At 37.3% G+C, this 21,225-nt stretch overlaps 1 protein-coding gene across 3 annotated transcripts in view; it reads right to left on the bottom strand.

Annotated features, from left to right (window-relative positions):
• Window positions 1-21,225, bottom strand: part of LATS1 (large tumor suppressor kinase 1) — a 45,448-nt gene that overhangs the window by 498 nt on the left and 23,725 nt on the right. For 2 of the 3 annotated variants that reach the window (XM_065931158.1, XM_065931159.1), the window contains exons 4-8: window positions 17,960-19,473; window positions 14,921-15,503; window positions 12,279-12,461; window positions 11,964-12,070; window positions 6,196-10,399 (exon numbers count right to left, since the gene is read on the bottom strand). In XM_065931158.1, the coding sequence (XP_065787230.1) occupies window positions 9,890-10,399; window positions 11,964-12,070; window positions 12,279-12,461; window positions 14,921-15,503; window positions 17,960-19,473 (2,897 nt within the window). In that variant the 3' untranslated portion in view covers window positions 6,196-9,889. Of the gene's footprint in view, window positions 1-6,195; window positions 10,400-11,963; window positions 12,071-12,278; window positions 12,462-14,920; window positions 15,504-17,959; window positions 19,474-21,225 lie in introns of those variants that run through there. The other variant, XR_010662468.1, reaches the window with a different exon arrangement.

Here is a 21,225-nt window from a genome sequence, read left to right as displayed (position 1 = left end):
CATTCAGTCCACAGGTGTTTATTAATCGAGTACTTACGTGCCAGGTGGCATTGTAGGCATTCAGTATATACATGGTCAACAAAATAGGATGTTTCATGAAGCTTAAAGTCTTGTAAAATTCTCAACTAAGTAGAAAATAACAGTTTTGCTATGATGCATGTAAACTCTATTATAATGTTAAAGTATAATTAGTATAAGAAAATACAGTGTATCTTTTTGAAATGAAAAAATATTCAAGAAGGTACAGATTAATTACCTTAGTTAGACTGAATTAAACTTTAATTTTTCTAAGAGTGAAAAGATATGTTGAATTATACAGGCAATTTATAATTTAGTTTTAAAACTTCTCAGAGGGCACAAAATGAATACATATTACATGATTTCATTTATATGAAATTCTAAAACAGGCAAAACTAGCCTACATTAATAGAAAGAGGCTGGACTGGGGGCTGGGAGAAATGAGGGAAAAGATTATATTACCAGAAAGCTTGAGGAAATGTTTTTGAGGTGATGGAAATGTTCTGTATCTCAATTAGTATAGTGGTTAAGTAGGTGTGTATGTTCATTAAAACTCATTGAACAGTACACATAAGATGGATACATTTTACTGTACATAATTTGTCCCTCAATGAAGTTAATAAAAAAGTCAAAAAAAAAAATCCAAATAGTGGCTTACACTACTGTTTCTTATTGGTTGTACTATTCTAGGGAGATTAGGGTTTTCTGTTGTTGTCTTAGTCACTAAGGGTATTCTGTAGTAACCTCTACATTGAAGAGGTTTCAAACACTAGGAATTTTTTCTTCTTATTTCCTCTATATGTTCATGTAAAGTGGAAACAGGCACTTGGGAACAGTTGAAAAAAGAAAACGAGTGATTTGTCCAACTTCTGCCTGGGTATGAGAGGTACCACCTCTGCCCACATTTCATTGGCCAGAGCAGGTCATGTGGCCAAACCTGTCTTCAAAGTGATGGGACATTGAGAAACGTATTTGTGTACCACTTTCATGAGTACTACACTAGTCATTTCTTCTTTTACAGTGTGGCTTCTACAACCACCACCCCTCTAAAATGATTATATCCAAACTGGGGCTCAGAGAAACGGAGATGAGTTTTTCCCTGGTGTATGGTGACATAGATTTGGTAGGATCATAAGATACATACAGGGAAGTTAACAAAAATTAGGTTAAAAAGTAGGTGCCAGTGAAGAGTTTAAATTTTATTCAGTAGGTATCAAGGAACCATTGAAAGTTCAGATGAAGGCATACTTTATAAAGGAATAGGAAGATTAATTTGATAACTGTGAGTAGAAAGGTTTGGAGGGGAGAGAGAATTACACAGAAGGGGACAACATGAAGACTACTTCTCAACATTATGTATTTGCTGTCTCTTTGCCCTCTGTTGGGCTTCCCTGATGGCTCAGCTGGTAAAGAATCCACCTCCAACATAGGAGATCCTGGTTCAATTCCTGGGTTGGGAAGATCCCCTGGAGAAGGGATAGGCTACTCACTCCAGTATTCTGGCCTGGAGAATTCCATGAACTGTATAGTTCATGGGGTCGCAAAGAGTTGAACACTACTGAGCGACTTTCACTTTCATTTTGCCCCAGTAGGTAAATGATATAAAGTTACATATTTCCTCCATTTGGCTAGGGCAATGTCTGGCTTATGGTAGGCATTACTTAGATACTTGCAGGATAAATACATTGTCATTAAAAAAAAAAAAGAATTTGGAGACACTTTTTACATTTCATCAGAGAAATCTAAAGGACTGTCAGGACTAGTTTCACTCATCTGGTCTATTGCATCTGGCTGTTCTCCTTCAAAAATTTGAGCCATCTCTTCAGGTACAGAATATGTATAAGACTAGAAAAGTGTAACCATGATTAAGAATCTCCAAAAAGAAAAAAGAAAAAAAAAAAAAAAAAGAGTTCCTTGGTAGCCTACTGGTTAGGATTCTGGATTCAGTCCCTGGTTGGGAAACAGATCCCACATGCCACACAGTGCAGCCACACACACACAAAGAATCTGCTGAATTTTTATTACTAGATTATGTCACAGTATTTGAAGGAACAAACTGAGATAGATCCTTAGTGCTATCTGAGGATAGTGAGATATCACTATCTCACTAGTGATAAGAATGTTCTTCCTAAATAATAGCTTCCATTCTTCCTAAGTAATATTCTTCCTAAATAATAGCTTCTTCCTTCCTAAATAATAGCTTCCATCACAGACTGGCTACTCCCAGGTTGCTGAATGCCATAGGAAAAACCAATCACACCACCTTGAAGGCTGATGCACAATTGCCTATCTCCCCCACCTGACACACAGTTTTCTGCATGTGCTCAGTTCTCTCTTACTCTTCACTTATTTCAGATTTGCACCACTGTCCTCAAGCCAGCCACGTACCCCTTTCTGACCTTTCAGCAGATCACTTTATCTCCACCTTCAGAGAAAAGTCCTGTCTGATTCTTTGTGACCCTATGGACTGCATGCAGCACACCAGTCTACTCTGTCCTTTACTATCTCCCAGAGTTTGCTCAAACTTATATCTACTGAGTCAGTGATGCTATTCTACCATCTTATCCTCTGTCGTCCCCTTCTGCTGTTGTCCTCAATCTTTCCCAGCATCAGGGTCTTTTCTAGTGAGTCAGCTCTTTGCATCACGTGGCCAAAGTATTGGAGCTTCAACTTCAGTAACAGCCCTTCTAATGAATATTCAGGATTGATTTCCCTTAGGATTGACTGGATTGGTCTCCTAGCAGTTCAAGGGACTCTCAAGAGTCTTCTCCAGCACACAATTCGAAAACATCAATTCTTCGGCGCTCAGCCTTCATGGTCCAGATTTCACATCTATATATGACTACTGGAAAAACCACAGGTTTGACTATATGGATTTTTGTTGGCAAAGTGATGTCCATGTTTATTAGAGAAAATGGGAGCTATCAGATTGAAATTCCCTCAACTTGCTCACTGAGACAGAGACTACCATCTGCCCACCAAGTCCTCATTTTCCTAAGTAACAAAGTCTTCCTTGATTAAGTTGGGCTGCTTGGAATAAGGACTACATTTTCCAAGACTCTCATGCAGCTAGGTGTGGCCATGGATCTAACTTCTGGCCGGTGGAAGTGTCATGTAGAACTTTTAGGAAGGTACCTTACAGGGAGAGGCCCTGAAAATCCCCCTTCCAGTCACACCATCCCCTCTTTTCAGAAGGTTAGAACATCGAAAAAACTGGATAGAGTATGAGCAGTCAACTCTGATCATAAATGACCTTTAGGATGTAAGCCATGTGAAGATAGCAGAACTGTACAGAGAAGTGTGGACTGGCGCTGTGGAGCTGCAATACCAGGTGATGACTGCCAGCTCTAGTCAGTCTAAGCAATTGTTGTTTTGGATTTTGTGTGTGTGTATGTGTGCACGCTCAGTTGCGTTCGAGTCTTTGTGACCCCATGGACTGTAGCCCGCCAGACCCCTCTGTCCATGGAATTTAGAAGGCAAGAATACTGGAGTGGGTTGCCCTTTCCTACTCCAGGGGATCTTCCTGGGAATTGAACCGATACTATGTGTCTACACAGTCCTTGTTTTGGGTTTCTTATGCCACATAACCTAATCCTAATACTCTGGCCAACATACAAACGTCTCTATTTCGCACTTGCTCTTTCATTTGGCCTGTCTCATGGAAAGTATATCTTGCTTAGTCTAAGCCCAGGTCCTCCACTTGGACTTAAAGATCCTATTTTTAAAATTTTAATTATTTTTGACTGTGCTGGGTCTTTGTTGCTGTGCAGGCTCTTCTCAAGCTGCAGCAGGCGGGAGCTCCTCTCTAGTTGTAGTGTGCAGGCTTCTCATTGTGGTGGCTTCTCTTATTGCAGAGCACGGGCTCTAGGGTATGTGGCCTTCAGCAGTTGCAGCTCCAAGTCTCTAGAGAGAACAGGCTCAATAGTTGTGGTGCATGGCTTCAGTTGATCCCTGGCATGTGGGATCTTCCTGGATCAGGAATTGAACCCATGTCTTCTGCATTGGCAGGCAGATTCTTTATCACTGAGTCACCAGGGAATCCCCAAGATTTTATTTTTTATTTCCATTTTATGTATTTATATTCGGATAGGCAATGCATTCACATGGTTCAAATTCAAATGTATAAAAGATTACATAGTGGGAAGCCACCTGATGTGAAGAGCCGACTCATTGGAAAAGACCTTGATGCTGGGAAAGACTGAAGGCAAAAGAGGGTGGCAGAGGATGAGATGGTTAGATAGCATCACCAGCTCAATGGACATGAATGTGAGCAAACTCCGTGAGATAGTGAAAGACAGGGAAGCCGGGCACACTGCCTGGGGTCGCAAGGAGTCAGACATGACTTAGCGACTGAACAAGTGCCAGGCAGTTAACTTGGTTTGATTCTCTGTCGGGCAGCATCTCAGATTAGTTTAGTTGTGAGACAGGATGCCTTCCACCCAGAATCTGCCAGTTCTCTGTTCCACCTCAGTATCTTTAGGTAGATTTTTATTCTGCCCCCAAGTTTGTAGTTGTGTGATAGTCAAGCCATCAGGAGCTTACTTGGTCATACTAGCAGAATCTAGAACTATCTTTCAAGTATGTCATTTGGTTGACAGTTGGATAATAAACTTGAAGCACCTGAATGAAGTTAAAGACTCCAGTTAGAAAGTTCTTACAATAATTCAGGTGAGTTGATGGGGGTCTCAACCAAATTAGTTTAGCCAAACAACGAGGGGTGAAGATGATGAATCAGAAAATGTACTAGTTAAGTAACTGAATTTCATGAGTCATTACATGGGAAATAGTCAAAGGATAAAATGACCTGCTTATTTTGGAAATCAGATTATATACTAACATGAAGTGTACATTATATTAGGCTATGAATTCAGCAACAGGAAGGAATGAGCAGCAGGCTAGCAATATTAATTTTAAGGGTATGAAGTAGAATTGCATATATCACTTCTGTTCATACCCCACTGGTCAAAACCTAGTCACGTGGCACAACTAATTAGAAGGGAATATGAGAAACACGTGCGTTAGTGACACAGTTGAAACATGAACAGGGGCTGGGGCGTGCTGTGTTAGTAAAAGGAAAAGTGAGAATGGAAGTTGGAGAACAAGAGCAGCCTACGTCAGCCCCTCTGGAAGCTAGGTACCCTCAAGAATCCCCCTTTCCTCAACAGAACAGATTTAACCCTTCTCCAGGGAATGCAACTCAAAGTCCCACCCAGATTCTGAATCCACCAAGATTTCAGGATCTCTGGGTGACTTTACAGAAGGGAGAAGACTGGCTACTTGTTAGAACAATAACTGCCTGTGTTCCAAACATAAATTTGACATCCTCCCTTCAGCCTTCATACACATAAGCGGATACACTGTCTGTGTACTTGCATCTGGCATAACAAGGTATGGTCACAATTTAACCATGCCAAACATGGATCCAAAATGTATTAAAATGACGAAGCTAATGAACTAACTAGAAGGAGGGTTCCACAATGGCACTGGCCAGCTCCACGGTTCATGTGGTAGAAGGAGCTCCCAAGAAGGGCTGCCACAGTGTCAATGGCTGTAGCTGCCCCCCACCTCAATGGGAGACTCTCCAAGACCAGCAGTGTATGTCTCCCATTCAGTTGTCAGCAAGATGGTGTGGGAGTCAGGGGAAATAAGCTTGGGTAAAGAGAAATTAAACTATGATGCAGGCCTGCTGAAACCACAGCCAGCCTGGTGGAGAGCTGTTGGATGATGATGGTAATGACATATGAGGGCAAACACACTGTATACAAGAATTAACAGAATTAAAAGGGAAAATGGGTTGCATGGAATCCTTATCACCTCTCACCCACCAAAAAAATATGCTAGGTAACTAAAAGGACAAATAATTAATAGGAAATTTTAAAAAATAGTAGTAAAATGAATCATAAGCATAATGTAGTTTCCATCAGCTACACAACAGTCTCATACAGACCAAATATAATTTAAAGTGTGTGCAGACAAGAGGATAAAAGGAGACCTAAGAATGATAGTAATACTTGAAAAAAGTGGGGGAACAAACCCTAAATATTTGTTCATCCATGTAAAATGGATTTAAGGTATAACATCAACATATATATTTGGTAGGCAGTTCATGTGATAAAGTAAAAGACTGTAAATAAAGAAAAAGATATTAGCCAATAACTTCACATTTTAAAAATCATAAACTGGACTCAAATGATACTAGAAGCAGAGTTTAATAATTGAAGATTATTAATTTTTTAAACCTGTACTGACCTAAAGGAAGCCTTTAACATGAACTATTTATTGTACTTATATTGGACAAAATGAAAACATTTTACTAACACTAACTCCATTCAGTTTGCCTTAATCTAAGTAGGAATTATCATTAGCTATATATATATATATTTTAATTCCAAAGTATCAGATTTTTGACCATAAACTTTCTGAGAATAAAAAGATTAAATATTTGAATTAAAAAAGTCAACTTACCCTAAAAGCTTTCCACACATAATTTAAAGATTTGAATTTTGCTTTTTTTTTTATTATGATCCCAGCAAATGTTACACTAGAGAAAATGATTGGGAAAATACAAATAGATTCATTAAAAACACAGGCTGATTATTCATTTCTACTACATTCATAAGTATGCAAAACAATTCAGTTATATTGCAAAGCTGTAATTCCTTTTCCTAACAAAGCATTACTTTATAAAACTGTAGTGTTGTACTGATTCAATTTTAATACAAAATACTTATATACATAATACAATATAAAAGTAAACTGTGGTATATAGTGCCTTCACAAGGGATCTATTAAGGCGCTTTACAAATATACCATTATATTGACCAAAATTACTTTTTGTTTTAGATTAAAACAAACAGGCTAAATGTTTTACTTTAAATACCAAAGGGATTTTTGTTTATTTTTGTTTATTAAAGAAAAATGTCTAAAGTACCTTAGGTAACAGCAGCAGCAATATCTAAAAATCCTCCCACTGTATTCTCTAATTTCAACATATTATTAAGTCAGAATAAATCATTTCCTCTCACAGTTTTGCACTTTGCAACAGCAGAAGGTTATAACTTTTTAAAAAAGTCAATTTCAAAGTGACTTCTTAGTCATACATTCTATAGTTTCTATTACAAATAAGGTAGAAAAGATATAGCAACAGGGCCTGCCTTCAGACATCACTGGACAATACATAACTGTATCTACAATTACATAATTACAGAACACATTTCATAAATACCATTGATATGCATAAAAGGGGAAGTATAAGAAAGACAGCAAGTTTTTTTTTTTTAATGAGTGGCAAAATTATTTTAAAAAGAAAACATGATTCATCAGTGTTTTCACTCTATTTCAACTGAGAGCATATAGATTTTTGACATTGTTCTCATCTTTTTGGCAGGAAGCACCAGATTCCTACTGGAAGACTGGATATAGTTTGGGAATAAGTCAGCTCAATGTAGTTTTAATAGTTTGGGAATATGACAGTATATCCAAACTGTTAAAAAAAATGCAGATACTAAAAGCTTGTACACTGTTTCATTTAAATACAAAAAGTTTATACTGTCAGAGAAAATTTAAAAGGATACAATATTTGTAGTGTCTGTTACATTTGAGGAATAAGGGCAACACAGATTTTGTGGGGAGAGGGAGAAGACAGCACCTTAGTTTTTCTGCAATGTAACTGTAACAAAGTTGGTTCTGTACTGTATTGCACCATAGTCCAGAAATAAAAACTAAATGGAAATTTCAATAAGTCTGAGAAAGCCTGAAGAGCAAGGGAGTAACAACAAAAGTTCTTGAACTAATTTGTTTTGCATAGAATTTTATAGGACTAATCAAATGCTCCATGAAGTGAAGACTGCCATCTTACACAGTGCATTTTCTCACAATTCTGAGTAGAGGTCCTTCAAAATATTTCTATATTAAGCCTGTAACAAGTCAAACATGTTTGTTAGTGCCCTTAAAAGGGTGTGTGTTTAAAGTGGAGCGCTGTTCCAGAAAGAGAGGCATTCATAAGGATATCTTATCACACGGTACAGACCTTTCTCATCATAAATTATCAGTGTTTATACAAGATGTGCTAATCTGAGCACTAATCAGTAAATTTAAAGCAAAGTTCTTAATTTAATATATCAGTGTTCTTACAGGACAGAGGTCCATAACCAAGAGTTTGTGACAGGTTTCAACACATCCAACTGCATGCGACATCTTAGGCATGTTTATTGATGTGCATTTTCCTGGGAAGAGAGCAAATTTTCATCAGACTCTCGAAATGATCAATAATTGCCAAAGACCCACCATTACATAGTGGGTTATGCAGTGCTCTGAGAAGGCCACCTATGAAAACATTTTAAGTGTGAGTTAATTAATCTTTGTCCTCCCCAATTCAACTGGAACAGCTTTGCCTTCTTTTTTTGCCTTTAATTTTACTTACATATATGATTCCATTAGCTTTTATAAGTTTGAAAATCACTAAAATTATGCCTCTTATCCACAGATACTAAGTTTTGATAAAAAAAACTTCCCTACCAGTGGAGCTTAAGAAAAGCAAATAAAATATAAATTTTACTAATGTTAGAATAGAGCCCTTTTCCCCTTCCTAAAAGATAAGCTAAATGTATTTTGGTATGAAACAACAAGTTGTCCTTAAAACCTAAGTATTACATATAATAGTAATGCTGAACAACATATTATTTAATTTTAAATAAGTTATGAGGTTTTGAATTTTCTACTATGACCACTATGTATTTTTTCCTAATTACTAATGGCCACCTTAATTAGGAGTTACATAATAATAATTTTTTTCACCAATTAATCTGACCATAGGTAAAATCCTGCCAAATAGCCAGACTTTCCTTTGCCAGTAAGAGTCCATGTGTGCAGCACTGTTTTGAAAGAGGAAATCTATAACATTATTGATGACATAATCCAAACTATCACTATATAGAAAAAGTGCCCACAAGTAAGTTCTAATCAAAGTTTTATATGAAGTTGAAAATAATCTCTCTGCTTAACATGTGGAATTATTTCTTTTCTAATTTGAGTCAAAATATGAAAGATCTTAGCTTTTAGTACTGAAACTTCTAATTTATGGCAGCTTTATTCCCTTTAAAAACTGAAAGCAGCATTACAAATACCAGTATAGAAAGAAAAATGTAGTGATTTGCTTCTTTCAAAGTCATTAATTTTTGAGATATGTTAAAAAATTAAATATTCTATAGAAGGGGAAAAAGATAAGCTGCACTATTTTTCATTTGGATGAGCATACTATATTTCATTTTTGTATTTCATATTTGTATTCATATTCAACTTTGTATTTCTTATTTATCAAATGTGAATTATACAGATTATCATTAGCCTAGGAACACTCACCACCATGATGCCTTCATTTCTATAGCTTATTTTTTCCAAGAATAACGTTACGGGGAAAGGGGAAAAAAAAAACAAAACACCAGCTCTGTAAATGTGGGGTATATTTCATATTTGGTTAAAGCAAGATAAAACTAAAACTGTCTTTCAAAAAATTTTCAAAAATTCTTGTTTTTTAAAATTATTTAGCATTATGTACAAATAGATAACAGGCTTCTCTTTTTAAACAAAGCACTATTTTTTATTTTAAGTACTTTAAGTACCAAGAACTGACTATAATATTCAGCTCATAATTTACTTTCTTTATAACAAATTTTTTCTAAATTACTGATTAAAAAGGCTGGAATAAATTAATATTTAAAAGGATTTCCCATAATTTAGGAACATAAAATATTGTACACAGAGCAAACATACATAGCTCTGTCACATTTGCATAATTTTACTCTCAGAGCTTCAAAAAACCCTGCGTTTCAGGCCTTTTTGCAAATCCTCATTACAATTATTTCCTAGCATGTCAGACATACACTAGATCACGATTTTTCATCTCTGAGCCTGTGTGCTGATCATCTTCATCTGACTGCTGCTCTGAGCCTTGTGAATTAATATATTCATATTCAATAGGTTTTGGATAATTATAAGGGTAGCCATTGTCATCAAAAAACCTCCGAAAGGTAAATTCATAGAAAGCATGTTCAGGGTGCTTTCCATTTTTATACCATCCATTGAGAGTGTCGTTTACATTTTCTTCCTCATTATCATCACTCCGTAACTTGTCAGGATCAACTGGATCAAAATTTGATGTATCTGTTGGGTGTGTGATTTTAGGAATGTATGAAGCAGATTGCTGTCTCAGGTCACTGGAAAAATCAATTGTTTTAAAAAATGGATGAGCTTTTATTTCATCAGCACCATTCTTGCCTAAGCGATCTTCTGGTCCTCGACAGAGTTTAATAATAAGATCAGAGGCTTCAGGACTCAGTTTAGCTTGCGGTGGGATGTGAAGAGATGTTTGCCAGTTGATAACCTTTAAAGGAGATTTTTAAAAGTTAGAAGGAAAGAGGTAAGAAAAATTTCCTCCAAGTTTTATGTGAAGAAGTCTTACTCGACTATTTGTGCTTGTGTGTTTTTAAATAAATTGCATGGTATTTCACATTCCTTACCTTTATTTTTTTGGTTTGTTTTTTGGCCACGCCACACAGCTTATGGGGTCTTAGGTCCCTGACCAGGGATCAAACCCATGCATTGAGAGTGCAGTCTTAACCACTGGACTGCCAGGGAAGTCCCTGAAGTTATCGTACTGCAAACTCTTTTCTTCTCTCTGCTGTTGAGACTTCATAATTTCTATCGATTTTTCTTTAAGTTCACTGATTCTGTCCTCTTGCCAATACCATACCATGTGGATTAGTGTAACTTCCTCGTACGTCTTAAAATCAAGTAACTGATTCCTCAGACTCTGTTCTTTTAAAAACTTGCTTTTGTTATCAGTTTCTTTGTCCACCCAAATGAATTTTAGAATTGGCTCACCTATTCGACTGATTTTTACATATTACTCTCATACCCTACAACCGTGCTAAACTCACTTATTAGTTCTATGGAGGTTTTCACAGATTGCCTGAGATTTTCAATATAGAAAATTATGCCACCTGTGAATAAAGCAAGTTTTATTTTTTTCTAACCTTTATGCTTTTTCTTTCATTGCTGTATTACACTGGCTAAGACATCCAGAACTATGCTGAATAAGACTCAGACCAGACATCCTTGCCTGTTCTTAATCAAGCATCCAATTTTTCACACACACAGCACCCACACAAACATATATATATTTCTACCTATGCATTTACTTACATATATACATATGTATTAAAATGAAGGCAAAATAAAGATAATTTCAGAAAAATCTGACGCAAACCTGAGAGAATGTATTACCAGTAAACCTTTAACAAAAGAAATTCTGAAGGAAGTTTTAAATATAATTTATTAAATGAAGTAACAGACAGAAGTTATAACTTGAAGAGAGTGTCACAGAAAAGACAGTATGTCAAGACATGCTCAAAGAATGATTAAAAATGACCAGAAGTGAAACAGAAAGGAGGGAAACTTGTGAAACATGGGAGAGAAAGAAGGGCATTCCATACAGAGGGAATGGTATGAACAAAGAAACAGAGAAAAGACTTGGACTTTATAGACAAGGCCACTAAAAGGTTTCTTAAATGGGATAATTTGTGATCAAAATTGCGAGCACCTTTTCATTTAAGTGCTAGGGAGATACAGACATTTGTTAGTAGTTTGGGGCAAGAATGTACGTGAAAGGAAACAAAGCGAGTAGTCAGTAGAAAGAATAAATTGGAATACATCTTCAAAAGGTACTAAAAACTTGTATGAGGAAGAACCATGAATGTAGTGTATGAATGAGGAAGGGTGGTAAACAGTCACATGGTGGAAATCACACGTGGAATTTTACTGGGTTCCTATATCCTTACAAGCTCATTCTTTAATTATAAATTAAGATGCTCTAAATAAAGGACTGATAAAGGTGTATGGTAATGGGGCTTCATAACAATTATTTTGGTACAGATTCTACACCTTACCTTCACTTGTGTTTCAAATGGTGTCTGTGCCAAGAAAGGAGGCTGTCCCACCAACATTTCAAAAAGAATGACACCAACACTCCACCAGTCACACAACTGTGTATAGCCTAAAATTAGACACCAAATTTATGGTTATTCATAAGCACTTTTGAAAAAACTGCTCAGAATGAATACAATCAAAATTAATATTAAATCACCAATTTATACTATAGAACTAATACTTTTATTGTAAACCTGAACCATTAGCCATATTCTCCTGTAAGTGTCTGCTGGTCTACAGGCACACTGAGATTCTTTATAAGACAAATGTTCTACCTGTTCGTAACAAGACTTCAGGCGCAATATAATTAGGAGTCCCAACCAAAGAATGTGCGAGACACCGCTGGTGCTGGCGTGCAGCTCTCCGCTCCAGCGGTTTCAGTCTGTCGCCACATCGACAGTTAGAGGGGTCACCCCATTCATTACTGAAATCCATGCTATCTTGCCGTGGATGGTCACCTGTACAGTAAAGTAAATACATAAATAAAAACAACAAGAGTAAACCTCTCTGTTTAATCTTTAGACATCGTAGTTTAGAGTTAACAACACTTCCCCGTGTTGACAAGCTAAGACACAATGTATGCCAAACCACTGATGGTGTGCTTATTAATAACTAGAGACTGTACTCTTGAAATACCAAGAGGACAAGGTCTTACACTAGGAAAAATTAGCCTAAGATGCAGTAATTTACTCAACGATAAATGATGACAATGAAAGTTATTGAGTAGGCAGGACTGAGAATTTGTTATTCAGGCTGCTCTCCAATAGTATGCTGGACAAAGTTTCAAACAAATTAGATTTGTGTTTCATTTATTCAGCAAATGACAACAATAACAATAAAGACAATATTCTTCTCTCAGACAGGTTATCTGTAGGGGAAAAATATAACAAATATATATGTAAGAAACAGTGATGCGTCCCGTACGGAGAATCAACATGCACTGCTATGGCAAATGTGCTGAGGTGACATTTGTTTAAAAGAAAAAAAAAAGAGGAACTCAACAATATGAAAACCAGACAAGGCATTCTATACACAACAGTACTAGAGAGGACCAGTATGGTTAGTAAAGGGGAGAATGGAACGAAATGGAGCAGGAGACAGTGCACATGGGTTTTACAAGCAAAAGAAACAGTTTGCCTTTTACTCCCAAGTACAGTGAAGATACTGGAATATATATATATGTATTTATACATATGAATATACTTACATATATACATAAGTATTAAATGAAGGCATTTCTTTTTAAACACATATCAGACCTTTTCATTCTCTTGGAAGTGATGAAAAGGTCTGATATATGTTTTAAAAAGAAAACTTTTAACTGCTATATAGAGAATAGATTATAGGGAGGACAAAGGTGAAAAAGAGACCAGGTAAGAGGCTGTTACAGTTAAGTTTGGACTATGATAATAGTGCAGATGGAGAAAAGTGAACACATTCAGAATCAAGGATGGGTGGTGGTAGTACAATTTACCAAAAGGGAGGGGAGCAAACAGGGAGGGGAGGAATTAAGACTCTTTTATTAGCAGTGCTAAGTTTGAAAGGCCTATTAGGAATCCTTGTGAAAGGGGGAGGACATTTCTGAAGAGAGATTTGGAAGTCATTGATGCAGAGATAGTAATTAAAGCTACGACTGGATGAAATCACCTAGGGGAAAAAAATCTGAAATTAACCTAACTGTAATAAACAACTGGGATGTTTGATTAAAATATAATTTCTACCCTCCAGTGGAGATTTTTCAATCAGAAGACTGGAATAGAGCCTAAGAATCATATTTTTAAGATAAGCCCCAGATAAGATTCAGGTAAATCTGGGAAGATATTAAATTACGCTAACCTGAACATTAAAGTAGGTTCAGCTATCTTAAGTTGTATCCATTTAATGTCAATCTGCTTGTGTTCACAAGAAACACTGGAGGCAATAATACTTACCTCAGAGGATTGCTGTGAACATTAAATCAGAATATATATACAGCACCTAATCATGGTAAGTATTCAACAAATGTTAGATTGACTTACACTTCCATTAGTGCTTGGAGGGGTCTTGGTGAGGCAGTGTGGTATAGCAGAAATAACATGGGCCCTGTAAGCAGACAAACCTGGGTTCAAAGCCTAGCCCTTACACTTATTTTCTGTCCGACCATGGGCAAATTTCTAACTTAGCCTCAGGTTCTTCACTCTGCCTCACAATGACATTGTGAGGATTGAAGAGTATCATGTACATAAAGTGTTTAAACAACTCTAACAGTCATACAATGGAATCCTAAAGAGCTGTGAAAATAAATGTTATACGCAGGAACACAGATGAACCTCACACAAATACAGGAAGTCAGCATAAAGAATGACTGCAGTCATTTAAATAAAGGTCCAAGAGTAGGCAAAATGAAGTAATATGTTGTTCAGGGATATGCATAAAAGTATACAGAAAAGGAAAGAACTGATTATGGAGTTTTGAAATAAAGGTTAACTCTATGGAGGAAAGAAAGTGAAGTGATTGTTTAGGGACTTCAAAAATACTAATAATCTAGTTCTTAAGCTGAGTGGTGTGTAGGGGGCTTCATTTAAAAATTATTTTCAAATTGTGTATGACAGAAAACCACAAAATTCTGTAAAGCAATTATCCTTCAATTAAAAATTTTTTAAAAATTATTTTCAAATAGTTATTTGTCTGACACATTTCACATTAACAAAATGTAAGGAGATTAACTCAAAAATGTTAATGACATTTAGAAATAATTAATTCTAACACACACTTTCATTTTATAAATCTAAGTATCTAAAGGATTCACTCACATTTATCCAATGGAGTTAAGACCTGACCCAGGACTTCTGGCTCCCATCCAGGGATAATATCATCTTATATTTTATTACACTAATAAGTCATATGTACAATGTACAAATTTTATGATTTTACTCACCACTCTGGTAGTACTTAGAGTCATGTGTCCATCTGAAGCCAGTGCAGAGGCCGAAGTCAGTCAATTTAATATGACCATCACGATCAATCAAAATGTTATCAGGTTTAATATCTCTATGAATAAAACCCATTTTATGAACACTTTCAACTGCACAGGTAAGTTCTGCTATGTAGAATCGTGCCAGATTTTCTGGAAAGATGCCCATTCTAATTAATAGGCTCATCATATCACCCCCAGGAATATAGTCCATTACAAAGTATAAATTGTCTTTGTCTTGGAATGAATAATAAAGACGAACTACCCATTCATTGTCAGCTTCAGCCAGGATATCTCTCTCAGCTTTGACATGAGCAACTTGATTTCGAAGGAGAACATCTTTCTTTCGAAGAGTTTTTGTTGCATACAAAGCCTTGGTATCTACTTTTCTTGCTAGACAGACTTCACCAAATGCTCCTATTCCTAATGTCTTTATCTTCACAAACATAGACTTGTCCATTTTAGCCCTCTTAAGACGGATGTAATTAGACTCTTTTTGGCAAAGCATCTTTCTCATTTGATCTTGGGCATCTTGAGATAATCCAACCTAGGCAAATAAACTAAATATTAAATGAGGAATTATCTTCTATACTAAATATTAAGAAATTGCTTGGAAAAAGTTCAGGCATATATTTAAAGGTTATATGCATAATAATTTTTAATAAAGCATGTTAGAAATCTAGAATATATTTCAGAGAAAATTAATTATCAAAAGTGCAGCATAAGGGATAGTTAACAGATCCACAAGGTGAATACATATGCAGAGTCTGCTGTGGAGAGCAAAGAGAAGATGCTATCAATAGTCAACTTTCTACTCCTCTCTAATGCACTAAGAAAGCTCCCAATGTGCAATCACCAAACACGTTAACATGCACCCTCATCTATCTCTCCCTGCACATTCATCCCAAACTACATAATCAGATTGCTTTTATTATATGCATCTACTTGTGGAATGCCTATGTCTCAAATATTCTCATTTTGGTCTTCATGAAAAGAAATTCTTCACTCCAGGTTCATTTATTCTAAAAAACTGATGTATTAAGAACAAAAGAATATCTTCTCTAATCTACCCACTCACTAATAAGTCAGTCTTTTATCTTTTTCAGGGCATTAGAGAAAGGGTAGGACTCACAGCCATCACTAACACAAAATGCACAGTATGTCCTACCTTAATTCAAAGGGACTACTTGTTTGATTATAAGGTATCTTTTAGATATTTTGGAACATTTCAAAGAAGAGTCAGTATGACTTATGAAGATACCAAAACAAACCCCAGATAAAAACAAAAACCAAAAACCAATATCTAAGTAGACACGGAATACCTGGATTTAGAAGGAAAGAACAGTCTATTTATGACTAGTTAATAAAGGATTAATTTAAGAATCTAAATAGAAAAGGAATTTGTTTTGAAAAGTAGATAACTCTAGAAACACAAGACTAATTAAAATACAGCAACCTCATGCTTCTGTTAGAATAAGCATTTGCATGCAAAATCTTTTAAGAAGGGTGGCATGCCAGACTTAGTAAACAACTGTTTCTCTTAAAATCTTACTTGCCTACACAGTAATGGAGGCTACAGAAGTCAGCAAAGCTTCCAACACCATAAAAGTTTAAATCAGCTATTAGTGAAAGTGAAGAGGAAAAAGGAAAAATAAACTAAGAAAATACATACAGACAGACTTTAGTAAGAAATCCTAAGAGCTAAATACGGATAAGTCATATAGGTTACTATGGTATTTCTCACAATAAAATTCAGTTTATAGCAAGAGTAACTATACCGTGAAGTCAGATCTAGAAAAATCATTTTAAAAGAACAGCTCTCTCAAATGTCATGAGAAACTTTAACACAAATGAGCCTCTTGGATTTGGGGCAGTAGATGTAAGACTGGGAGTCAAACCTCTGACTTTAAACATGTGATAAAAGTAACAACAGTACCACCGTAGAATCTAATGAAGAGAGTTACATGGAATCACAACAGATATTAATCTAAAGTGTCTAATTATTCTGATCTCCTTTTTAGTAGATTTTAATAATTTCAGGACATTTTTCTAGTACATTAAAAAAATAAAATTAGAAGGGGAAATAACTGAAAGGAGATGTCTCTGACACTTTTTATAAGACCAGCCTGATGAATAAACCCCTAAGCCCCAAAACAACTGTAAGTAAAAATAAATGTTTCATAACTTTATCAAGAAATAGGGCTCAAATATTTCTGGTTTATTTTAAAATGTAAGATAATATATAAACTCTAGAAAATAACTCTTGCTTCGGTTTCCATTAAAGGGATCATGTATACCTAAACTGCATACTGCAAATTATACTTTACTTAATTTATTACAATTTTATTATAGAAAATTCTGAGTAAATCCTGAAATGCTAAAATAAAATGGTATAATCTAAAGTACTGTTTACTGATTTTTAAATGATAATACATTTAGCATAAAAAGAAAAATACTAGACCACAGTATTTTAAAATAAACACCAAGCAAATGCATGATCAAGTATAAAAACAGAAAATTTAAAATGTTTTATACTCAGCCATAAAAGGAATGAAACAGTGCCATTTGCAGCAACATGGATGGACCTAGAGACTGTCATACAGAGTGAAGTCAGTTAGAAAAAGAAAGACAAATATAATGCTGCTTATATGTGGAATAAAAAAAAAAATGCTACAAATGGACTCATTTACAAAACAGATCTAGAGTTATAGATGTGGAAAACAAACCTACGGTTACCAGCAGGGTAAGGAATAAACCGGGAGACTGGAACTGACATAGACACACTCTACATTTTACACAGAGAACCAAAAAGGGCCTACTGTGGGGCACATGGACCTCGACTCAATATTCCACAAGGGCCTACATGGGGAAAGAGTCTAAAAACGAGTGGGCGTATGTATGTGAATAACTGACTCACTCTGTTGTACAACTGAAACTAACACAACATTGTAAATCAACTGCATTCCAATAAAAATAAAAAATAATAATATAAAAAAGTTTTACCCGCATCATTTCGTTCTCTAACTGTTTTTTACGATGTAGACGTTGCTGATGAGATTTGAGCACATTTTCTACATGTTGCTCCATGAAGAATTTAAATGCCTGAGGAGAATAACTTTGAATACGAGATTCCCTCCGCTCTTCATCTTTCTTGTTTTTCCTAACAGTGATAGGTGAAGTGGTAATCTGTTTCTTTTCTTTATCTCCAGTATCAACACTGTCATAACTTTTTTCACTCTCATCTTCCTTAGGCAAGTTTGGCTGATCCTCTTTGCTAGACTTACTGACTGATTCATATGGAGGAACAGATGGGTTTTGGTGTAGCAGATGCTTGGGATAAGGTGGTGGCGGACCTTGATAGTTTGGAGCTTCAGCAACAGGTGGCATAACGGTCATATTTGAAGAGGTACTCTCAGGAAAAGGACTAGGTTGAACACTCTGAACGGGCTGTGGTATCCAAGAAGGGTGTGTAGGTGCTAAAGCAGTCTGCAGCTCTGGTTTCAATACACGTATACTTTTCACAGGCTGTTGAATGGGAGCTGGTGTAATAGCAGTGACTGTTGTAGCCGAAGGCTGAGAATTAGCAGAATGACTTGTTCTGTTTCCTAATGGGTTATTAAACGAATTTGACCTCACTGGTATGTTAGGTTGCCAAGGAGGGATTTCATGTCCACTGCTTGGGGATGACTGGGCAGGAGCAGATGATGACTGAGGCCAAGTTGTTTGCAGTCCAGGTACATTAATGTTATAAAGTTCCATGTTATGACTATTTCTGTTTGGCACCATCATAGCTTGAGGAATGTTCCCATTTGTGTATGACGACGGAGCAGCAGAACCCCCTGCTTGTAAAGCAGAGGGGCTTTGTCCATTAGTTGGCGTCAGAGGATATGGAGGGGGTGGCTGCCGATTGACAGCACCAGCAGGGACAACATTCTGGTGCATCATGAAATCAGTCTGACCGCTACCATTCTGAATTCCAGGTCTCCCGGGTGGAAAATTAAATTTGTTAGAACTCTGCATGATGATTGGCTGTCTGCCAACAGGAACAGCATTAATGCCTCTCTGTCCCTGATTAGGCGGATTCATCGGGGACGTGTTAAGAGGTGGTGGAGGATAGCCCTCCTGCCAGGCTCCAGGTGGAACGGGAGAGATTCGGGAGATGACGTAGTCCATGTTCCCAGAGTAGCGCTTTGTTTGAGAGTTTGGTTCCCATGATGGGGGAGGCGGCGTTGTACCTCTTGGAGGGGGAGTCTGGCCTCTTGGAGGTGGCGGGGGAGTGACACTCCTTACTTGAGGAGGCGGCGGGGGGTTCACTCTCTGTCCATTGCTAGGATGAGCTTGAGTAAACGCTGTGATACCAGATCCTGACAAAGGTCTTCCTACATCTGTCTGTGAGTTGGGACTTTCAGAACGGTACGCTACACTTTCTCCTAGTGGTGGACCATGTCTCTGAGGAACTAAGGATTCTTTAGAACCCTTCCAGCTTTGTTTGCGGTTAATTGATTGTTGCACACTCCCTATGGGAATAAAACAAAACAAAACAAAAAAACATGCTTTTTAACCCCCTACTTTTGAAAAATTTAGCTTGGAATTCTAAGGCTACTAAAAGATAATACTCTTTCAAGAATTACAAAAATAAAATTTCAGCTTGTGGTTTTATATTTTAAAATTTTATACATTTTTGACTAGGTAATACTTTCTCAGAGCTTAAAATTCAGGCAGTACAAAAGGACACTGATCTCTGTCCCTTAGGCAACCAATGTCACTGGAGGTAACCAAGGTCATCAGTAAGATATTTCAGGAATACACAAGTAAACAGTACTAGAAAGGGGAAAGGAAATGCTCCTACACTGTTGGTGGGAATGTAAACTGGTACAGTCACTGTGGAGATTCATCAAAAATCTAACAACTAAGAGTTGCCACATGATCCATCAACATCACTGCTGGGTACGTATTTAGACAAAACTGTAATCTGAAAAGATGTGTACCCAAGTGTTCACAGCAGTGCTATTTACAACAGCAAATACAATAAGGAAACTTAAGTGTCCACTAACAAGTGAATAAATAACATAGTGCACAGAGGAGCTCCCCTAGCCAGAGGTCAGGGGCGGCGGCCAAGAGGGGCACCCCACGCCCAAGGTCAGGGGAGGCAGCCAAGAGGAGCTACCCTGCACCCGAGGGAAGGGGCAGCAGCCAAGAGGAGCTACCCATGGCCAGAGGTCCGGGCGCCGGCCAAGAGGAGCTATCCTGCACCCGAGGGAAGGGGAAGCAGCCGAGAGGGGCCACCCCATGGCCGAGACAGGCTACCCCGCACCCGAGGGAAGGGGCGGTGACCGAGAGGAGCTCCCCCACATCAGACGTAAGTAGCAGTGGCTGCGCTTTGCTGGAGCAGCCGGGAAGAGACACCCCGCGTCCGAGGTAAGAGAAACCCAGGTAAGACGGTAGGCACTGAAAGAGGGGTTCAGTGGGCAGACAGACTGAAACCACAATCACAGACAACAAGTCAATCTGATCACAGGACCACAGTCATGTCTAACTCAATGAAACTAAGCCATGCCATGTGGGGCCACCCAAGATAGACCGATCATGGTGGAAAGGTCTGACAGAATGTGGTCCACTGGAGAAGGGAATGGCAAACCATTTCAGTATTCTTGCCTCGAGAACCCCATGAACAGTATAAAAAGGCAAAAAGATAGGACAATGAAAGAGGAACTTCCCGGGTCAGTAGGTGCCCAACATGCTACTGGAGATCAGTGGAGAAACAACTCCAGAAAGAATGAAAGGATGGAGCCAAAGCAAAAACACCCAGTTGTGAATGGGACTGGTGATAGAAGCATGATTCAATGCTGTCAAGAGCAATATTGCATAGGAACCTGGAATGTTAGGTCTATGAATGAAGGCAAATTGGAAGTGGTCAAACAGGAGATGACAAGAGTGAACATGGACATTCTAGAAATCAGCGAACTAAGATGGACTGGAATGGGTGAATTTAACTCAGATGATCATTATATCTACTACTGTGGGCAGGAATCCCTTAGAAGAAATGGAGTAGCCATCATAGTCAACAAGAGAGTCCAAAATGCAGTACTTGGATGTAATCTCAAAAACGACAGAATGATCTCTGTTCGTTTCCAGGGCAAACCACTCAATATCACGGTAATTCAAGTCTATGCCCCGACCAGTAACACCAAATAAGCTGAAGTTGAACAGTTCTATGAAGACCTACAAGACCTTCCAGAACTAACACCCCCAAAAGATGTCCTTTTCAT

Source organism: Muntiacus reevesi, chromosome 3 (assembly GCF_963930625.1).
Source record: "Muntiacus reevesi chromosome 3, mMunRee1.1, whole genome shotgun sequence".
Classification (NCBI taxonomy): domain Eukaryota; kingdom Metazoa; phylum Chordata; class Mammalia; order Artiodactyla; family Cervidae; genus Muntiacus; species Muntiacus reevesi.
This window is presented reverse-complemented; position numbering and strand designations above follow the sequence as displayed.